The sequence below is a fragment of the Balaenoptera ricei genome, chromosome 8, assembly GCF_028023285.1.
Source record: "Balaenoptera ricei isolate mBalRic1 chromosome 8, mBalRic1.hap2, whole genome shotgun sequence".
Classification (NCBI taxonomy): Eukaryota; Metazoa; Chordata; class Mammalia; order Artiodactyla; family Balaenopteridae; genus Balaenoptera; species Balaenoptera ricei.
The window spans coordinates 40,967,166-40,990,314 of NC_082646.1; the positions used below are offsets into that span (position 1 = coordinate 40,967,166).

Sequence of the window (23,149 nt, forward strand, 5' to 3'; positions counted from 1 at the left end):
GGCGGGGGCGGGGCCGCACTGAGACGCTGCGGCGGCGGCGGCGGAGGCGGCGGCGGCGGCAGCGGTGGCGGCTGCTCGTCCTAGCCTGGCGGGGGCGGGGGTCTGGAGGATGGGGGCGGGTGGAACAACGGGCCGGTGAGGAGCAGCCGCCACCGTCTCCGCCGTCGCTTCGGCAGCCGCCGCGGTGGTCGCTTCGGGCAGCCGCTCGCTCTCGGGGCGTCGCCTCCCATCCCGACATCCCGCCCGGAGGACGCTGAGGCTGAAGCGCGGCCGGCGGCTGGGGGACGGTCCGGCCCCTCAGCTGCGCGGGCGGCCGCAGTGACAGCCCGGCCCCAGCCCGCCGCCCGCCCTCGCCCTCGCCCTCGGTGCCCGCAGCCACGATGAACCGGGGCAGCAGCAGCCCGTCGGCCGCCGCCAACTACCTGCTCTGTACCAACTGCCGGAAAGTACTGCGGAAGGTACGGGTCCGGCCGAAAAGGGCGCTTCCTGCCGGCCGCGGCTCGGGCTGCTCGGCCCCGGGGCGCACTCTTGGAGCAAGGCTCAAAGGGATCCCAGGGCACCTTCCCTACGCCGAGACCCAAAAAGGGTGCATGGGTTGAGAGTGGAGGGTTTAGCCTGCTGCTGCTTTTGATCTCTGCCGGGACAGACGCTAGTCCCCAGGGGATTTGGGGGCGCGGGGGGTGCCTGTGGTCTGTTCCTCCGTTCACCTCCCTACCTTGCCACCCCCGGCCTGCTCCCAGGGCGGAGGGAGGGACGGACCTGTTCGATCCTCCTCCCAGTGCTCTTGATGGAGGTCGGTGTGAAATCAGAACTGCCTGGTCTGGTCCAGAGGAACCTGGCTCACTCTTTGCTGTGCCTAACTCTTGCGGGTGTTGTTTTTGTTTATTCGTTTGCTTCTGCCTTCCTTGCACGCTTTCCCCGAACACTCCCTTTTTACATTCTTTGGATGGTCTTCTTGTGGCTACAGTTCGATCCTGAAAGGAACTGGTAAAGCAGCTTGAACTTTATGCCCATGGGAAATGCTATTCGACGTTACAGTTTCTCAAGCTGGGGTTGGGGGAGGTGGAGACTGAGGTGGACGTGAGTTATCCCTTTTTAGCACTTACTCATCCCCAGCACCCCGGTGTTGCTCCAGAAAAATCAGACGCACAACCAGCTTATTGCTTCCCAGAGTGACTGATAGAAAGTTTACTCCAGTATTGTTTAGCTTACTTGGCTTATTCGCTCCGTTAAGGGGGGTGGGGTGAGGGGGCTGTGAAAAGATGTCGTTTTAGACTGAGAAAAGCTTTTAATCAGACTTTAACAGCCGCCACTGGGTAATATTATAATCAGTTTATTCTTCTCGAGACTCTATTTTTACATTTCATTAAGTGGAAACAGTAGTTGAGGTGCTTCTGTTTGTCCAGTACAAATGAATTAAAATTGCTGAGCTGTGCAAATGCGTCGGGACTGAAAGACTAAGATGAATACGGCACCGTTTTTTGTCAATTTCTCTAAATACAGTTCAATTAGGATTGTTCTTTATATATTAAAAAAAAAAAAGAAAGAAAGAAAGCATGTAAGTAAGCAAGCTCAAATATTTGCGCTCTTTGTCCAAAAACTGTTTTTCTTCCTCTGTGGGTCAGGCCAAGTGCCAATCAAAGTTGTTTTTCAAGCCTCTTTTCCCTGCAGTAGGGCTGCTGCTTCCCCCCCCCCCCCCCCCCATTTTATTTGAGAGCACGAAGAAAGCAAAAGGATTGCATATTTGAAGTTAATCAAACAGTGAAATATGCCTTAAATTGTGTTTATCGGATATGTTTTTCTTGAAACAGATTTTTATTAAATGTGCATGTTGAGTATGTGCAGTTATTTTTTTCCATAAACTCTGGGATCAAATTACAGTTGATACTTGCTCAGCTCATTGTAGGGCAGCTCGTGAGAAATGTAATGGATCAGAAGCGCAGAGCAGCTTAGTTGAATGTTAACTCTTTCACTTCTGGGCCAGATGGCATCTGAACTTAGCTTTTTAAAAAATGATGATGATGATTTTCCAACTTTAAAAGTGATGTTATGTCTTTAACATGAAAAAAAAAAGTGTTGTTGAGACATGTTTGATTAAACTAAAGCCTGGTTTAAAAAAAAAACAGCTAATTTTTTTTTAACTGAATAAGGGAAAAAAGAGCTGTATTGACTTGGATTTTTTTTAATGGCTCTGGCAATTTGGTGGACTAATTAAATTTTTGGAGGTAGTATTAAGTTTCAAAATCTATTTTTCTTTTGAGAGAACCATGGCTGTGGATCCATGACCCTTTGCTAGCTTTCAAGACATCTTTATATCTTTCTCTTAGCTTTTAAGAAACTATTTCTATTTACCTAGAAAGAACATCCTCATTTCTAGCTATTATTAAAAGACAGAGGTAGTATATGGAAAATGGATATTCACCATTTTCAGATCTTACAATTGCTATGCACACCTCTGCTAATTCCCAGTTTTTAGTAACTCCAAGGTATTTAATATTGATTCATGCAGTAGCATGAAATAACTTTCGATGGAAATGGGATTGTTTGAGCCAGTTATGGCATGACTTGGCAAACATTTGTAGCTTTTTAAGAGTGCCTTAAGTGCTCTTAAAAGGTATCAAGTGTTTAGCATTTTAAGTTCTTCATCATTCTAAAAACAGCATGTAAGAGTTTTCTAATAAAGAAATGGTTTTCTTTTTGATAGAAAGTATATAACTCTAAGCAAAATTCATCTATAACGCTCAAAATGGGATTCTCTGGATTTATCTTGTGTTTTCCACTTAAAGTGTTCAGTAATAACCATGTGAGTCACAGCATTTTGAATTTTAGTTCAGTGTAGTTCATGATGGAAGAATGAAAACCATGCACATCCAGTGTGAATTACTCTTGGCTGTTATAATCCTCATTAGTGATGGGGGAAGAGTCACCTTTATTTATGTGGCATGACACCTTTTTCTCTAAGTGGCTTAATTTGTTGCAATGTATTGAATTTGGAGGGAACTTCAAAAAGAACTGGATTCACCTTCAAAGAAAGTAATTTGGTTCAACCCAACATCTGAAAATTTAATTGTATATTGTATGAGAATTACATTTATTCTTAGAAGTACCTTTATGATTTTGATTCAGCGTCTTCCAAAAAAAAGACTTCTTCACGTATTAAATATACCTAATTTGGTAACCTTAGGTCAGTAAAAAGAATGGAGAGGTAAACCACATAGGGAAAGAAATGAACAAACAAAACTCTCCTCAAATCTATAACTCCTACTTATTCTAACTTGCTCTGTTATCAGAAATAATTCAATAAAGGTTTTAATAAAAGAGGAAATGCTTCTGTTTACTTTGGAAAAGTTAATGAGTTGTGAAGTGTAATACATTTTACTTGAAGAAATTCCACTGACAACTAGATAGATTTCAAAGTGGAGTGCCAAACTGCATTAAGAAAGGTAGGTAACTCTCAGTCCACTCGTCTTCCAATAAATAAAAGGGTGCATATTACAATGTATTTTGAGTATTGAGCAGTTAGTGCAACTGAAGTGAATAAAACTCTGCACTTTAAGTTAGAGGATTTACCATTTTATAATTCTTAATATGTTTAGGTAGTTCCAGTGATTTATCTTTGTTGGATATTGCACTTTTTCCCCTCTGCTTATACGATCGCTTCTTTTGACAACTTTTTGGTGAGTGAAGAGACTGGGAAAATAAAATGGGAAACATTAGTTTAAGCCATATGAACCTCATTTTTATAGTCAAAATTGTCAGTTAATAGCAGTCTTATATGGTTCAACCAAAAGAATGGTATTGCTTTGTGGATGAGTAGCTGTATTTTTCTTTGGTTAATCAGGTTTCTTATGTACATATTTTTGATTGTCAAAAGTAGATTTTTATTTAGTTTTATCTGAAAATGAACTAGACAGAGACCAAGCAGTGAATTTATGACAGCAAGCCATTATGCAGTGGTTTTCAAACTGCTTTTTATGGAGCCCTAAGATGCTTCAGTGTTCAAAAATACTTGAGTTGGATTAAATTTTAAGTACTTTTTAAAATTATAATTTAAAAATACAACCACCCAAAAATCTTTTGTTACAAGACTATTCTTGTGCAGGCCTTGAATTAAAATTTGTTCTGCTCCCTTTGTACATATATTTGAACTTTTTTGTTAATAAGATATTGATCACAAAGATTGTCATTGATTATGAAGGCACTGGCCTTTAAAAAAACTTCCTTCCTGTGCATATCTACTCATGTTTAATTTTCACTTGTGAGAAAAACTTATCAGTAATTGTTCATTTATAACTAAAACACTTATAAAAACGCTTTTGTGTATTTATGTGTTTCATAGCTCAGATTCAATGTAAGGTTTCATTTGTAAAGGGATTCTACTGCTTCTATAACCTCCCCATCACCAAATAAATAAACTGCTAAAATATAACTGCGAATGTAGTGATACTGGGAGTCACAAGATATGCTCATCATTAGGTCTTTGATAGGTCTTTGAATTTTGGGCAAGTTAGTTAACTTCTTGAAGCCTAGTTTTCTCTGTAAAGTGTACATCATTTCTACTTGCCTTGCAGGTTGCTGCATAGCTGGAGAGAGGTCATATGTGTTAAAGTACTTTGTAAACCATAAAGTACAACTACAAATATAAGAAAGACAAGTCTATGTATTTTCCCTATTCCTAGAACAGGTCCTTTGTGTGTTGTGGCAATATATTTCAATACATACGGAGTGATTTGGTTAGTCTTCACTTTTCTGTCTTGTCTAATTATTGCCTGTAAGTGAGAGGTAAAGATATTATGCTTTTAATTAGAGTGATCAACATACTGATTTATTTGCATATTCTACCCCTCCCCCTCCTTAAATAGTAATCCAATGCATTGCTTTTTTTTTTCTTTCTTTTTTTTTTAAATTTTATTTATTTATTTATTTATTTATTATTTATGGCTGTGTTGGGTCTTCGTTTCTGTGCGAGGGCTTTCTCTAGTTGCGGCAAGTGGGGGCCGCTCTTCATCGCAGTGCGCGGGCCTCTCACTGTCGTGGCCTCTCTTATCGCGGAGCACAGGCTCCAGACGCGCAGGCTCAGTAATTGTGGCTCACGGGCCTAGTCGCTTCGCGGCATGTGGGATCTTCCCAGACCACGGCTCGAACCCGTGTCCCCTGCATTGGCAGGCAGATTCTCAACCACTGCGCCACCAGGGAAACCCTCAATGCATTGCTTTTGACGTTTCAAATAATTAAGTAAAATAAAATTGCCTTTTGGACACCTCAGCAGATGAGGGATATTGGTATTAAGTTTGAAAAGACTAAGAGTTAAGGATGATTGTGCTTAATAGAAGTTGGGGCAAATCTAGGGTAAAGCAAAGAATGTTTAATTATTTTAATTTAGGAGAAGAGCTATGGAAGTAAAGAAATGTCTTAATCTTTTTCTCCTGATCTCTTCATCCTCTTTTTCCCCTTTGAAGGGACTGGGTTATAACTTATGTTTGGGTAGACCTTCACAATTTTTACAGTGCTTTCACATTATCAGTTGATTCTCATAAACTGAGAAAATTTAAAAGGTATGGACTCTGTCATACAACTCGTATGAAGTCCATTCAATTCTTAATACCGCCTCTGTAATAAGCTAAAAACTACATTCGAATTGTCCCCTGTAGTATTGAGGCCATCAGGGAATAGCCATCCCCCCCACCCCCCAGCTTCAGCATCTGTGGAATGCCTATAGGTACCTAAAACTCTCCAGGTAATATTAGTTGGAAATGTGACTTTTAGCCACTCTTTGACACGTTATTCCAGATCAACTGGAGGGGAAGGAGAAGAGTTAGCTGGCTATTTTTATTATCTCTTTAACAGTAGTTTGGTTAATTCTTTAATGAGGTAAAGCACAGTTCTCAAATATGATCTTCAGACCCTGGGAGTATCCAAGACCATTTCAGCGGGCCTGGGACGTCAAAACTATTTTCATGATCATACAAGACTTTATTTCTGTTTTCACTGTGCAAAAGCAGTGGAGGTAAAACTGTGCTGGCCCCTTAGTGTAACTCAAGGTAGTGGCACGAAACAATAATCACTGTTAAATTTTGTTAAATCCTGACCCTTGAGTGATGAGACGTATACTATGTGCTTCTACTGCACAGCAATCTGGTTGTCTCTAGGGAAAGAATCTGTGCAGTTGTTTTAGTTGCAGGCTAAACTAGCCACTTTTAAAATGAACCCCATTTTTACTTAAAAGAACACCTGTCAGGCAAACTTTGGTTTGGCAAACTTGGGTATTTGATAAAAATTTTCTTAAGATTGAGTAATGTGACCCTGAAGATTTAAGGAAAAACACTGACAATATTTATTGCCAGTGATAAAATTCAAGCTTTCAAGGAATAATTCGAATTTTGGAAAATGTATAACTGTCACCATTAGCCTGAAAGCTTCCCAGTTCTTAAAGGTTCTCCTTTTGAGAGCAAGGGTGATTAATGGGTGTGATTTTTTTTTATAGTATATTATATTACAAAATGTGTCAACGTTTGGAAGATCTGCATGACTCAATGAGCCAGTATCTTTTAAATGACCAGTGCATGAAGACATTGCTACTCAGGACCTTTCTTGCCTTTTCAGCTCAGAACCAACCAATTAGAGCACAATGGACATAATCTTTGCCATCTTGACCATTATTTTTACCACTGCCAATGAATATTGTCAGTTGTTTTCCTTGGATTTTCAGGATCACTTGACTCATTTTTGAGAAACTCTTTATCAAAATCATGCATGAGTAAAAAATCCATTCAAAATACAACATAGACAAATGAATTTTAATATAATATAGAAAGTTAAGTTTACTGATTGGGCTTCAGATTCCACATTGTGACTCACCTTTCGGAAGCTCTACTTGTCAAGTTTTGGTGTAGTATCAAAGCAGAATATTCACAATTATCTCTTGCGTTGTCCAACTACATATCTGTGTGAGGCCAGATTTTCCTTCCATACCTTCAATCAAAACCTATCACAACAGATTGAATACAGAAGCAGATATGAAATCCAACTGTCTTACATTAAACAGACATTGAAGAGATTTGCAAAAATGTAAATCTCTTCTATTTCTTTTGTTCTGAAAAATAAAATTATTTTTATAAAAAACATGTGCCATGATAACATGTAGTGGATTTGTTATTATTTTAAATGAATTAATAGACATTCAAAATTTTCTGTTTTAACTTCTACACTAAATCCAACAGTAAATATTGACAGTTATAACGCACACATAAACAGAAGCTCTTTGGGGACCTCAAGAGGAGGTCCTCTTTGGAGTTCCAAGACCAAAACATTTGAGAACTGCTGAGCCAGAGATCCTGACAGCAGTGTATGTTGCATATACATGTAATTCTCTAGGGTGTCTATGGGGGAAATAAAAGGCTAATATCACTGGCAGAAAATGTAGATAAACCCAACCCAGTCATCTTTGTTCTATGTGGGGATCACTTGCAGACGCTGCCTAGCACCTTTCAGTGACATCTTAGAAGCTTCTCTAGTACCACAGGTACAGATGGTCCTTGATTGAGGAAGGTTCGACTTACAATTTTTTGACTTCACGGTGGTGCAAAGGTGATAGGCTTTCAGTAGAAACTGTATCTTTGAATTTTGATCTTTTCCTGGGCCAGTGATATGCTTTATGATGCTCTCTTGTGATGCTGGACAGCAGTAGCAAGTGGAGCTCCTGGTCTGCCATGTGATCATGAAGGTAAACAGCCAATTCACTTATAGCCATTCCAGACACATACAACCATTCTGTTTTTCACCTTCAGTACAGTATACAATAAGTTCCATGAGGTATTCAACACTTTATTATAAAATAGGCTTTGTCTTAGCTGATTTTGCCCAACTGTAGGCTAATGTAATTGTTCTGAGCACATTTAAGGTAGGCTAGGTGTATTAAATGCATTTTTGACCTAGGATATTTTTGACTTATGATGGATTTATTGGGATGTAACACAATAAGTGGAGTAAGAGCTGTAGTAAGACTTAGACTAGCTAGAGATATCTTTCTGTAAGTTTTGTGAGCATCCCTTTACCTGGTAGAAACTGGGGATGGACAAAAACAAAGCTCTTTGGCTCTAAAGGAATGCTCTCCTTAGTACTTACTATACAACAGCTGAAGAATGGTCAGATCCAAAGATTATGTCCATTGTGCTCTAATTGGTTGGTTCTTGGCTGAAAAGGAAAGAAAGGCCCTGAGTAGCAAGGTTAGCCTTTTTTTCTTGAAAGCTGAGAAGTGTGGGAGAAGCAACAGAAGAAGAGACAAGAATCAGAAGAAAGAGGAGTATCAGTGTAGACTACTGATAACTAGATTGTTTCAATAAAGAACAAGAAAACCACTACTGTAGACAGGAGATAGGACAGCTCTGAATGTGGAAGTCCCTAAATATTGCAGCCCTCTAAGGTATAGGGCATTTTCCACTTTGTGTGTGTGTGTGTGTGTGTGTGTGTGTGTGTGTGTGGTTGGGAGAGGGGAGGTTACCCTGTACACAAAGCTATGGCAGCCAACAACTACCTGTAATTCAGTGTGGTGTTGAAGGCATGGGCATAAGGATCTATCTGATTACATCTGGTGAGACCTACGAAGGACTACCAGTAGCTGACCTGTCCATTAGACATCACTGTGGTAGGAGTGGGGATAGATGGAGGAGGTGGAATTCACAATACACAGTATATACGTTGCCAAGCCAAAACATTTAGTCATGTATTGTGTTAACAGTTACCTTAAATGTATAAGTAGATGTATAAACTATTTGAAAATATCTATCCTATAGCATCTAAACCTACAGTTAACATGTAGAATTTCTATTGTTCAAAATTTTTCTTAACACCTATGACATCTCTAAAAAAGTCTTTCCTAATCTTCAAACGTTTTTTTCTTCTGTCTTCTGGACTGCCATGCTACTCAAGTATACTGCATTTATTACACTTTGCATGTTGAATTATAATTAAAATTTATATATATCTTTCCCCTACTAGGTTGCCTCTTATTTGGGATCAAGTTAATGGAAAGTTTATTTTTAGCAAATATTGGCAGTACATTTATATTGAATACAGTATAATCTAGCTAAGAAAATGACAACTCTTTTCTCACTTTCCAAGATTTATCTGTTCTTTATAGCCATATTTTGTCCTCTTTATTGATAAGATTTATCTGAACACTTTGAGAAGTTTAATAACAAAAATTATTTTTTCATCTCTGTGACCATGAGAATGTTTCGATTAAATCTCATACCACTTTTTGGAGGGAGTTCTGATAGGCAGCAAGAATGTTAGTTCACTAAGAGGATCAGGACACTGGCCTTAGCAGTTGGTCTCTCTCAGAAATGTAAAATGGCCATTGCTTGGATAGGGACACATGCTTCATCTCCTGGAATCTGCTAGAGTTCTCTAAGGGAAGGCTACTTTAAAGGAGTAACATTTAAACCTCAATTTCTCTGCAGGTCTCCTCCTGAGGTTTGTTTCACCAGAGAATTCTGGCTAAGCCTTTCCCTCTTCTACCTCCCCCAAGTCTTTTACTTTGGAATATTCCCAAGCCAGCTGTGATCTCCTTGGCCACCAAGGAGATCACCCTTGGTAACTGTTAACCAGAGAATTCTTCATAGGCCTGGACTACCTCTTAGCTAGACTTTACTTTTTAGATCCTCCCAGAAGTTATTTATTGGTCTATGGGCCAGAATACTGACTGCTCCCCTAAGGGACACATGAATATTATGGGTTATTCAGTGGTGGGTTGCATTTTGCTGCTCAAAGCTAATAAGGTATGACAGCATTTTACCTATGTTTCACAAAGAATGTATTGAACATAGCATATGCATAAGTATGACCAAATGTAAAACTGGCTGACTAGGGCCATGTTATTTCTTGTACCAGAGATTTTTTAAAGTATAGATTTGAGTAAGACTTACTTTCTCTACTAATTAATAGCTACTTGTACTGCAGGTATATGTTCTCATTTCTAGATATATATTTTATTTTTACATCTTCCTATATTGCAAAGATGGAACTAGGCAGTTGAAGAAATGAAATCTCTCTTTCTTTTTTTTAGATATATGCAGAATTAGAAAGGTCAAATTTACCTCACAGGTAACTAAAACTGGATTTTGTGGAAGATTATGGTAATTATCTGAGACTGTAGCTCTTAGTTTTGAAATGCATTTTATAATGTCAATAACAATAGTAGCTTCTATTGAATACCACCTATGTGCCATGGACTGTGCTAAGTAATCAGGCCCTACATGTGTATTATTATATTTAATCATCACAACAAACCTATAAAGAATTATTATTCACACTTTATGGATGAAGAAACTAGAGCTCAGAGAGCCTTAGTTACTTGCTTAAAATCATAGTACCAATAAGTGGCAGACTCAGGATTTAAAACCAGTCTAACTCCAAAGCCTGGCTCTTTATACAGCTATAACACTGCATTCCCTTGTACTCCACATGTTTTCTTTATGTACAAGATTCAGAAAACGTAAAATTAATGAAACTTAATAGGACCTGATTACTTGAGATTAATAGACGTGATTTCAAGTTCAGATATTTTCTACTACTTTAATTTTACATGAAAAATGTAATTTTTTCTCTTTATAAGATTAAATCAATGAGAATCAAATTGAAGTTCTCATTGAACAGTTTTGACCTATCTAGTTCATTGTTTTATCTATGTAAATCTATTGTTAATTTTGTGACCATTCTTATCCCAGGATATATTTTTCCTAATTTCCCAACAAACTTTGACCAACTCCTTTTGCCAACCAGCCATACATTAGTTCAATAACATTGATTCATTCAATACTGCTATAATGTCTGTGACCAACGACACTGTCTAGAAACATTTTACATGTTGTGTCTCATAAAGAGGACCTCTAGGAAACATTCTCACTTTTTGGTAAATTTTTTTTTGCAGTAACAAAGAGTTAATTTAAGAAGATAAGAAGTAGCATGAATGATTATTTCCAGTATTCATTTTATTAAATTAATTAATTAATTAATTTTTATTTTTGGCTGCGTTGGGTCTTCGTCACTGTGTGCGGGCATTCTCTAGTTGCGGTGAGTGGGGGCTACTCTTCGTTGAGGTGTGCGGCTTCTCAGCGGCAGCTTCTCTTGTTGCAGAGCATGAGCTCTAGGCATGTGGGCTTCATTAGTTGCGGCACACGGGCTCAGTAGTTGTGGTTCGCAGGCTCTAGAGCGCAGGCTCAGTAGTTGTGGCGCATGGGCTTAATTGCTCCGTGGCATGTGGGATCTTCCTGGACCACGGATCGAACCTGTGTCCCCTGCATTGGCAGGCAGATTCTTAACCACTGTGCCACCAGGGAAGTCCCTCCACTATTCCTTTTGGCTTCCTGTGTTAAGGCAACAATGATGATGAAAGAAAACAAAGAAACCCTCGGACTTCATCCTTCCACTGGCCTTCCCCTACCAACACGCCTACAATACTGTGTCTACAGAAGAGTTTTTTGTCTTACAAAGGGAGAGAGATTTGTGGGAAGACGTGGTTTTGCTATTTGTTAATTGGAACTCTTGAGAGTTTTCTATAGAAACACAGTTAAGATAGCTAGTTAGGTTCTGCAGTACTATTAATGTAACTAGTATTTTCAATAGTCATTTACTGATTAGGCTGGAAACCTAACTACTAGGTATAACATTGTTTCCAGGGGAGGATACATTGTGAAATCGTAAGTAACTGCTTCACTGGAGCTATCTTTCCTAACTTGTATGCTTAACACTAAGAAGGGTAATGATTTTGACAAAAAGTATTTTTTAATATGTTCACTCTGAGGATATGTTTGGTTATTGGTTGTTGTGTCTAATAGGAAGACTGCAGTCTCATCCAATATTCAAGTAGGAGTTGATGGAAGGGATAAAAATTGGATGATAATCGGGATGTTGAGATAACCAAGGGCCAGTATCAAGCTGGCCTATCTTTGTTCACTTTGTACTCAATAAGACTCTAGTCCAGAATGGTGCATTTTAAACTGTTTCTACTACCCATTGTTGTATTTAAGGTAATATAAATGAAAAAAATAATCAATTTTAACTCCCCAGCAAGTTTCCTTTTTATTTGAAATTAGGAATTTAACATGTGTATCTTAATTCTTTTGGTATAAATTAATAAAGAAAACAAATTAGCCCAGCAAATTTACTCCACTCAAAAAGAATTAAAACAAAACAAAAATCACCTAAGCTAAAGGTACATTAGCACTAAACCCCAAGTGATGCTCAAATTCTTTTATCAAAACTTTTTTGTATAATATATTACTTGAAATTAATGAATTCTCAGATGGAGTGTGGAATCCTATTTGTGTTATAGTTTTATTATTTTTTTAATATGACATATAGTTAATAATCTTGTGAGATATCAATTGTTTTATATTGTACAGCTATTAAAATGACTACAAGGTCTAGGTTCTAATATTCTTTACGCAAAGTACATTGATTATTGAGCACCCAAGATTAACATGAACTTATAAGTATTCTTTTGACTATGCAAGAGACCTATTTAATATTTAGTGCCCTTAAAAATGAGGGGAAATATATATTTTGGTAAACAGGATTGTAGAAACAATTTTCCTTTTTTGGTAAAAATATATGGATTACCATTTTACACTCATTCTGTGTCTCAATGCTATCACCCGTTAATGGCTTTCATATTCTTAAGCAGGCAAGAAATGTAAAGGCTGTAAACATTTATAAACCACTCACATACTTTGTGAATATCTTTCATTCATTTATTCATTCAACAGACATGAAGTGCCCCTGCCTGTTAGATGCAGAAAGAACACCAAGTGAGGACATCAGGGTTCTTGCCTAAGCAATGTGATGAGTTGCAACACACGCCTGGATCTCACAAAGAGATCTTCAAGATTATGCCCCTCCCTTGGCAGATAGTATAGATCATGTTTGGCACCTGTTTCTATAAAGGGGTAGACAGTAGGTATTTTAGGCTTGCTGGCCCAAAGTAAGGGCTAGGTAGCTGTCTCTGTGACAACTACTCACTTCTGCCTCTGTGTTGTGAAACCAGCCATAGACAATTCATTAAAGAATGGATTCAGCTTTATTCCAATACAACTTTATTTAGGGGTCCTGAAATTGTAATTTTGTATAATTTTCACATGTCATGAACATTCTTTTGATTTTTTTTCAGTCATTTAAAAATATAAAACCCATTCTTAGCTCCCAAGCAGCAGAAAAAGGTGGCAGGCCAGATTTAGCCAGCAGTCAGAAGTTTGCTGACCTCTTGGTATAGAAGCAGTGCAAGCCATTTTGCATCAGAGACCTCGGTTAGGTGACCTTTCTGATAGACCTATTAAAAAGTTTTTTCTATGTAATTCTATCTACTTTCATTGGTGTACAAAATTAATCAAAAGCCAACTATGTAATAAACATTACCATTTGTAAAAACATCTAACTGGAATGACCTGCCTATTTAGTACCTGGATAGATAGCATGTAATTTGGATGGATCCAAAGTAAAACTTTAAAAATCTGTAGATACTGAATATACTTGAAAGCACATTTGTCAGGTCATTTAGCACCTATAAACAGAGTGTTTTTTACCTCTTTTGAAACTGTCACACCTTGTTTCAGTTCCGTGGAAGTGCCATTAGTATTACAGAGGCTAACATTTTAATTAAAGTTACATTTTGAGAGTTTTCCAAAATCTAATATGAGTTGTTTGGATTGATATGTCACAGTGCACAACTAATCACTTAAGAATCTGTTTTTGTGCTGGCCAGAGTCCCCGTGTTAGTATCACAGAGCTCTGTTACTCATATTATCTTTGAGGTCTCACATGAAGAGAATATACAGTAGTTCCATAGACATTCCTTATGACTACAGATTGTCAGTGCAACAAGCATTGTAGTTTTTATAGTAAATAATTTTAAAGTGTTGAACTCTGTCTTATTCCATTAAAGTCCTAATTCCTTATCTACCTTCCTCAACCAACATTCACATAGCGGCACTCAAGAACATGTAAGTGAAATGAACACATGCTCCAGAGCTGACAAGAGTAGTACCTGAATGCAGAGATATGTGAATGTTGGTGTTGGAGGGTGTGTGTGAGGGGAGGATAATTCCATGGAAACAAACCCCTTTCTGGTGAGTAGAAGTGACGGCTATCAATAATTTAAACCTGGAAAACCATTAGCTATTCAAAATACTTTTTATGGAAATGAGCTTTAAAAATTTCACACTGAGCATTTAATCAGTGAATATAATATGGCACCATTTATCCAGGTCCCACATTTGTAAAAGCATCAGTATATATTTTCCATGCTTGAGATCTAATGATACCCAGAGCAATGACACAGCTAGTGCAATGTGCAAGATTCAAACCTAGTCAGTCACTCAGAATTTTCATTGAAATGAAGATCGGTAACTATGCATTTTAATAATATGTCCTCCAAACTAGATCTGGTAGGGAGTTCAGGAGTTCTACTGACTAACTCTTGTTATGATTGCATATGGTTATGATTATATATGGGAGAATTAAATGTACATAATCCATGTATTGATACGGATGATCATTCTTGTTCTTCTATCTTATGAAGTAATCACAAATCTGATGTACTTGGTTTAAAAAAACAAATTTCCATAATGTCTAAGCAGCAAATATTAATGGAACACATTTTACTTTTAATTGATATTAAACTTCTCAAGGTAAGTACACGACATCTGTGTGTTTTTCTGTTGCTTCCTTTACTAATGATTTGGATCAAAACTATTGCAGAGAAAATATTTGTCACAATGGCAAATGGAAAGATTTGATAATTAATGAATACCTGGATGATAAGTTCATTTAACTTCAGATATTTTTAAGAAACAATTTCTTACTGAGTAAGAAACTAACTCAGGTTCCTGCCATCAATGTGCTACAGGGTGTTGCATCTTTTAGAGTGCCAGTAAAATTTGAACCTGTGTGGCAGTGTGCATTTAGTAATTTTAGCATTTAACAAACCACTGTGTTACCTTTCATGAAAGGTACTCTGATGTCATGAAAATGAAGTAATTTGTCCTCAAGAACTCCTAACTTGTCCATCACTTTTTTTAGTGACAGGTATGCATTTCATGACCATAAAAAAGGAGAGGAGTGCACTGTTACTATAAAAGGCCATTTCCTTTTATTCTATCTTTATAGTCATTTTAATGCATTTTAGTGTTTATGGGTAATTAACTATCTGACAGAGCTGTAGAGCACTTGAAAACTAAAACATAATGTGCTGTCAGTTTTGGATCAATCAATCCAAGATCAAGGATTTCTAAAAATGAAGATGTACGTCAGTGGAAAAGCTAGATGGGACTCATAGAAACTTGATACATATACATTTTCTGGAGCATATGTTAATTGTCATAATTGATTTACAGTTATTTCTAAGAAAAATTTACATTCAAGTACTAAGTTCCTCTGCACAATTTAATAGTAGACACTTGTTTTTCAAGGATTCACAGGGGACACAAGCCATTTATTGCTGGTCAGGGATTTATCTTCCTGACTGTCATTGTAACCTCACAGCAGTTATCCAACCACTAGATAGCAATTTTTTAGGAATTAACATAGTCTTGATTGAATTAATAGCCTTTCCAAATTGCTATGATTTACTGTTTTCCCCGAGGGACTGAAGCTATGGTTTTCTTTAAAATGGTTCATTTGGGGAAAGATTGGAGTAATTTATTAACAAGGAATAACAATTCTCTAGTCTAAGGAGTTTGTTTGAGGTCTAGGACAATGGTTCTTGAAGTGTGGTCCTGGAGCAAGCAACATCAACATCACCTGCGACTTCGTTAGAAGTGCAAATTCCTGGACCCCATCCCAGACCCGCTGAATCGGAAATTCTGGAGGTGGGACCCATCAATCTGTATTTGAATAAGCCCCGCAGGTGGTACAGATGCACTCTACGGATTGAAAATTACTAGTCTAGGATTCTTAGCTAAATACTTCTACAAGTCAAAATTTACACATCCATTTTATGTTCAGTGTGCGTTATCAATTATTTGAGAAATATGGTAAAGGAGGAAATTGTTTCCAATTAAATTGATTCTAAAGCTCTACTCTTTAGAGATAATAATGGCAAGTACCAGCTCTAGAATGAGGAAGATTTCTTTTGCCTGTTTTAAAAATACAGATTTGAGACTTTCAGGTACAATTTGCTCTTACCTTGAGAAAAATATGTCATTATGTTGTTGCTAGCTTCTGAACTTCAGCTTAAGGAAAAAAAGAGATGGGTTTTGGAAACTTGTTTATGACTGAAATCAAGTGAAAATATCTCCTGGAATTGCTTGTCTACATAAAAATAGGTGTTTTAGCACTAACACTGGTAGACTCTGATGGGTTTTATCATCTTAGGTGACTTTTATTGCAAGGAAGATTGATGTTTTAAGTTTTCATGGAAAATAAATTATCTTAGACATTTTTTTCTTAAATAGAAGGAGAAATGAATATGTGTCTTAAAGACAGATTTAGAATTGCCACATTGTCTTTTTAAAATTATTTTGAGTCTCTTAGATAAGATTTAATATGTATATAAATTATGAGTATTCTTTTTTACCTGTAAACCGGTAGCTTACTCTTCAGTTACAAATGGGATGTCAGGAAGCCTGAAAATTAAAACAAAACAAACTTAAGGAATGTATATTACACATGGGCCCTAGATAAAAGGATAAAAGATTGCTCTTTGAAAAGGAAAGATAGTTCCCGTTAGTTGGGGTTCATCTAGGATAGTGAATATAAGTACTTTTATTTTGTTGCATCTAATTTTGAGGTAATGGGAGTTTTCTTCATATTGTCTCTACCTTAGTACTAAAATTTAACCTGTGTTGCTCTTACTCAGGAAAAATAATGGACTGTATTAAATTGCCCCCACCTACCCCACTCCCAAATTTCCCTTATGTGTTGGCTGCCCAAGAAGCGTTTTTAGTGACTTAATTCTAAACCATGGAGATCGATGCTTTTCTATTGACCACTTTTTTATCCTCCTTCTGCGAGGAAAGGACTAATGTAGTACCTTAAATAGAACTGTCTCCATGGCAATGGGCAGTCAGCTTTTGACTTTGAGATTTATAAAAAAGGAAATTTTAAAAGGCATTTTCATGGTCTAAAATAGCAGTACAGCAAAACTAAGGTATGAGACTATTTCCTGTCAGTTATTGCATGACTGATTAAGCTAGCATAACATATCTTTTTTTTACGTAGCACTTTTTGTCTGAGTATTTCAAAATGCTATACAACAATTCCTTCCCTTAATTAATGAGTGATAATTGTTACCTTCAGATTAATAGAAAATTTGAGGAGCTCAGATATAAGATTAGAATTGGGTCCCTGAGAAAAAAGGGTTGCCTAGGTCTGGCTGTAATTTTATTCTCATAAGGAATAAAAATACTGATTAAATTATGGGCCATTCTTGATTATATTTAAACAGAATTATCTCTGAAACACTGGAAACAATGACAAGATTAAAAATAAAAGCTTAACAATTTCTGCCATCTTTTTCTAACTGGTTCCTACAATTGGGGATCTGTGCATTACTTCTCCTGTTAAAAGACTTCCCTGGTAACCGCCTCCCTTGTTGCCTCTTGCATCCACACCCACTTAAGAGGCAAAGCCCTGTAGTTCTCACTGTTGGGCCACCTAGCCTTCCCTAAATGTCAGGAGTGTGCTGTATAGTAGAGGGTAAAGAGTAAGACCACATTATCCTTTGTAATCTTCTTTTGTCCTTTTCTTTTCTGTATGCATTTCCTCCTTGACTAAGCCTTATCTTAGTATGGGGTTAATTTCCAGCTGAATCATCTCTCAACTTAAAAGTATCATCAGTAAATACTTAATACTCTGATGTTACCGTTAACAAGGAAATTGATTAAACAAATTATGTGACATAAATACAGTGGAGCACTAGACAACTCTCAGGATGTAGATCTATGTGTTGATGTGAACTGATGTCCATAATAGGTTATTGGCTGGAAAAAAAACCTTTTTTAAGGATATTAGGTTTTTCCTTTTTTAAAAAAAAATAAAAAGATAATACAGAAGGAGAGACTCCAAAATAAATAGTATTTGTTTCTGGGTGGTGAGGTTACTGGAAATTATTTTTACCATCTGTTTCTCTTCATTGCCTTTTGTTTGTTTTAACAATAAATATGTCTTTTATAAAAATGTTAAGAGCTCTTAACATTTTGAAATAACAGAGTAGAACAAATTAAGTGAAGGATAGTGCTGAGAGCAAATCCAAGTGAGATGGTAAATTGAAGATGCCTTGAGATGAAAACAAAAGTTCATGCATTTAATAGATATCCATCGAAGCTACAGATAAACTGCTGAGGGAATAGTAATGTGTGTGTAGGTGGCTAATGAGAACTCAGATATGTAGACACAGATGTATACAATCTGAAAATGAATGAAGGTATCGTAGCTGTTTCTATACCATATTCCTTTATGTTATCATAGCAATCATTCCAGGATTTCCCTTTAGGAACCTTATGTACTTACTAATATTTAATCAGAAAACTAGTTTTTTCTCTTTAATTTAGAATTCAAAAGATAGCTGCAATTGTATTCTTTTGTAAGAATGTATGGTAGATGAGACATTGTATTTTCAGAAGTGTATCAAATCTGTAATTTGAACATTATATATTAATCTAGAGGTGTTTTCAATGAAGACCTGAAGATAGGAAAATATGCTTAATTTGTGAAATAATTTAATTTACAGTTACTTAATTGGTATTTATGTTCTAGGGTTTTTGAAGAATACAAAGGTATACAGAATATGACCTAGATTTTAGAGAGCTTACTGTGTGGTTGCAAAGGAAGATCTTTTCTAAATTATTATGAAGGGAGGTAAAAATGGAAAACATATACGCTTTTGGCTTTTTATAGATAATCATAGATTATTATTTATCTTTAACAATTATGAAGGCATGAATAAAACTTCAGTCACCCAAATATGCTAGTGTATCGACAAAAAGGTTAATCAAGTATTAAATATCAAATACTTGTTCTTATTTTTAAGGCAGAGTGATGTGATCTTGATGAGTTTCTGCATTTTTAAATCTAAATTTTAATTCTTGAAAATGATCATCACATTATAGAGTATCTATAACCAATTATTTTGTAAATGAGTGTTTCTCACTTAAGTAACTTTATTTTCTAATTTTGTTTTCCATTTTTAATTGTCTGGGTCATTTATTGAGCAAAATATTGAATTAAGGGACTACTGTGAGTCAATTAATAGTTTTCTAAATCCAGTCTACTCTATAAATCTTTTCTTTGACTTGTTAGATAATGTTTAAACACTTTGACTAGTTACACTGAACTTTATGAACTTGGTGTTGCATAATTCTAATAATAGCAAACACATGTAGTAGATAATATGGCACTGTTTTAAGAGCTTGACAGGTATTAGCTCATATAATGTTTTTACTATCTGTTTCAATAGCCTTTTATTCACCCCATTAGTGAGGAAGGGATTCCTAGCTTTGGGTCATGGGGATCACCAAAGAAACAACACTCAACACTGGACAGGTGAAATCAACAGTTTATTAGTTACATATACCACAGCTCAGGAAAAGAAAACACCGCATGCCACGCAGGCCATAGGGAGGTTGCACTCAGGAGTGAGCAATCAGGGGCCGTGGGAGGGAGGTTTTGTAGTATCAAGAAAGTGAGGTACCTCCTGGTTCCTGTGGGAATCTGTGATTGTCTTGCTTGAGTAATTCCATGGCTGGTGGGGAACTGAAACCTGCCACTCAGAGATCAGCAGGAATTGCACCTGGTCCATTTGATAAGAAGGGTTATTTCACCAAGGGACCTTATCTGCATGAGCAGAGTGGGGAGAGGAACTTGCGTTTGAGCCATTTGAGGTCTTCCTGATTTCATCAGATGTCTAGGCAGCGCGTAATATTGAGCCTTAATTTTAGGCTTTACACTATACGACCCTATGAGGTAGGTACAATTATTAACCCCATTTCGTAGATGAGGAGATCAGGTACACAAGCTAACTTGCTTGAAACTATGATGACCACACCTCCAACTGTTGTCTTGTATGTTTACTTTCCCTCAACCTAGATAGAAATTCTCAATATCCAGAAGTAAAAGGAAGGCATATAGAAATTCAATGTTTTACACCCATTTCTATCTCGTAAATAGAAGTGAACTGCTTTTGTGTTTGTTTGTTTACTAGTTGTCAGGAGTTTTCATGCATGTGACCTGATGATTTTATTTCATTTCCCTTTATAAATCTATAAACTCTGATATAAGTGAATACGTTTGCATTTCTTGATTGAGAGTTGTTGGATATCGTCATTATCAAGAGAGGTAATAGATTTGGTTTTTGTCTTCTAAGAGCCTTTAAAAGCAGAAGAAATATTAAGATAATTTGGATTTTATTCTGTCTAGCATGGGAGGGAATGGTCTACTGATCTAGTGTTTCTATGAGTAACTTAGCTATATTTCTTATAAATATAAAAAAAAACTTCTGGGTGATAGAAATTTTGCTGGTTTACTTGATTCCAACTTTAGAATTTGCAAATGTGATTTGTCATATTTTTAAAAACATTCTTTAACTATACAACAGAAAGTAATTGATGGTTATCTGCGATATATATCCTGTTTTATCACTCTAATGATATCAGAACATCTCATTTTTCTTGATAAAATTGGGTATCTTTTTCTGTGGATTTGGTCTTCAAATAATGCAAATCAAATTATAAACTGCCTGAATTAACCCTGGTTTTGTTTTTACTTTTCTTTTTTATTATGGCTAAATCTTTGATGTAAGGAAGATAAGTATTTATTTATAGAATATTACTTATCATGAACTATATGACAATTAAAAGCAGAATTTCCACACTTGAGTTTTTCTCATTGCCTTCACCTTGCCTGTGAACTTTGTCAAATTAACTTTTTTTTTTTTAAATAAAAATAATTTCACATCTATTTATTAAATAGTCTTGAGTCGTCTGGTCCATAGGGATAATAAACTTTTTTAGTATTCCTTTCTGTCTTAATGAGAGCTGTGCTTCACTGATGTAGTGTCACAATGCAACATGCTGTTAATTCTGCTGTAACACTTATGCAGATTTGTTCCAATTGATGTATTAGGGAATCATTTGAGCATGATGGTGAATATTGCATTTGCTTATGGGCAATTTCATCCAAGAGAAATACTAGGTGAATTCAGAAAACCACACCCAGTTGACCTGAACTGCCTAGGAATACCCTAAACACACATGTTGCTCAAACGTTCACCCTCCACCTCAGTTCACCAGTGTGTTTTGAGCTCTGTCCATCCACATCTGGTGTCACAACTTTCCATCCAATTTCAGATCATCTTCCTTCCACTGCTTCATAACTCACAAGCTGTAGGCCCTCCAGCACTCACTTCCATTAACAATCTTCAGATCTTTTTCAAGGTAATGTGCCATATTTACTGTAATGCTTATATATATTTTTAGCAATGTAATGTGTGTGAAACTTTGATACTATTTTTTATTAGGTTCCTTTTTTAAAGGGTAAAACTGATGCATTTTTTTTTAGTATTGTGCCCTTAACTTCACTTTCCCCATAAGCCTGTGGTTTTATTGCATGATTTTGCACAGTGCAGTGAATTTTTAGGGGCACATATATTGTGTTATAGCAGAATGACTGTAATTGAAAAGGTTAGCCTCTTTTTTTTTTTTTTCCCAAATTACCCTTGGCTTTTAGTTAATTCATTGTAATACTGTGATTAGCTTAGTAAATTTACTAATTATAAATGTGATAAATCAGGCATAGAAACTCAGTAGATTTTTAAAAATAATTAGATCATTAGAGATCACAGATATCTTTAAAATATGTCACCTGTGAGGGCCCCAGAGGGAACTGTCATGTACTCATCACCTAAATTCATGGTTAAAAGCATAATTTATTATTGTAACATTATTAAAATTTATGTTTGGGGAAATTATGGGGAAAAGGAAATTACAAAGTTGTAAAAAATCATGATCTCTAGTAAATTTATATTTATGCATCTACATATGTATAATTAGAAAAACATTGGAAGGATAGAAATCACCATGTTAACAGTGGTAGTTTTTGTATGAAGAAATTATGAAGAATTTTTGTTTGTTCTCTGTGTTTTTCTTTATTTTCCATCATGAATAAAAGTTAAGCTTTATAATGAGAAAAAAAGAAAAACTACAGAGGGGGGAAGAGCACACAAGTTGTGGGGTGCAGTATAGTACTAACAATAATGTAATTTATTTCTTAATGAAGATCTTAGGAAAACATAATCCAGAATGGAGGGAAATTAGTAAATCTTGCCAGAAATTCTGTCTAAAATTTGAATATAGGGCTACTTTTCACTTTGTGCCCACTATATTCTTGACACAGTACTAGATTTTTTTTCTTCATACCTTATCTCATTTAATCCTTATAACGTATCTTATGAAGTTGAGATACCATCGCCACTTGATGAAAGAATAAATTGAGGCTTGAAGAGATTAAATATTTACCTGCTGCCTTGGATGCTGCACTATTATCAATATAAGGCATTACTTTTTCTCTGAGGAAATGTGTATTTTTGAAACACTTTTGTTTATTTTTTATTTGTAATAAGAAAAACACTATCATATTGTTCTGTAAATTAGAAAAAAGCACTTTTTTGGGGGAAAATGTTGTTAACTTTTTGTAGAGAAGGACCCCATTGCCTTGAAACCTTGTAGAACATTGCCACTCAAGGCTTATGAATCTGTATTTCATGTTTTGCTGCTAAAGGAATAAATGTTACTTCAAGGCTTATCCGTGAAATTAAACTGGGCCCTCTGTTCCATATAGCATTCTTATTTGATATTTTCATGTTTTTCTCTGAGAAATCAAATAATAACATTAACAAAATACCAAAGAAATCATTGGCTATGGGAAATGCAGATGTCCCTTGGTACCTTGCAATTATTTAAAAAGTATTTGCCAACTAAATTCTGATGATTCAGTAATCACACAGCTATTCAAACTGTTATTTAAAATAATTGTATTCACATGGGTAAGAGTGTTGATTTCGTTAAGTTCACTTCTGCTCTTGAGTATAACATAAAATCACCATTTGATTCGTCTCTAAATCCTCTAAAAACTATCATTGGACTAGTTTTATTGATTTGGA

General features: G+C 36.3%; 1 protein-coding gene across 1 annotated transcript in view; it reads left to right on the plus strand.

Annotated features, from left to right (window-relative positions):
• Positions 1-104: 104 nt before the first annotated feature.
• The window catches only part of SESN3 (sestrin 3), a 74,008-nt gene continuing 50,963 nt past the window's right edge, over positions 105-23,149 (plus strand). Inside the window, exon 1 of the mRNA XM_059930561.1 lies at positions 105-458. Coding sequence (XP_059786544.1) covers positions 381-458 — 78 coding nt within the window. The 5' untranslated portion in view covers positions 105-380. The remainder of the gene's footprint in view (positions 459-23,149) is intronic.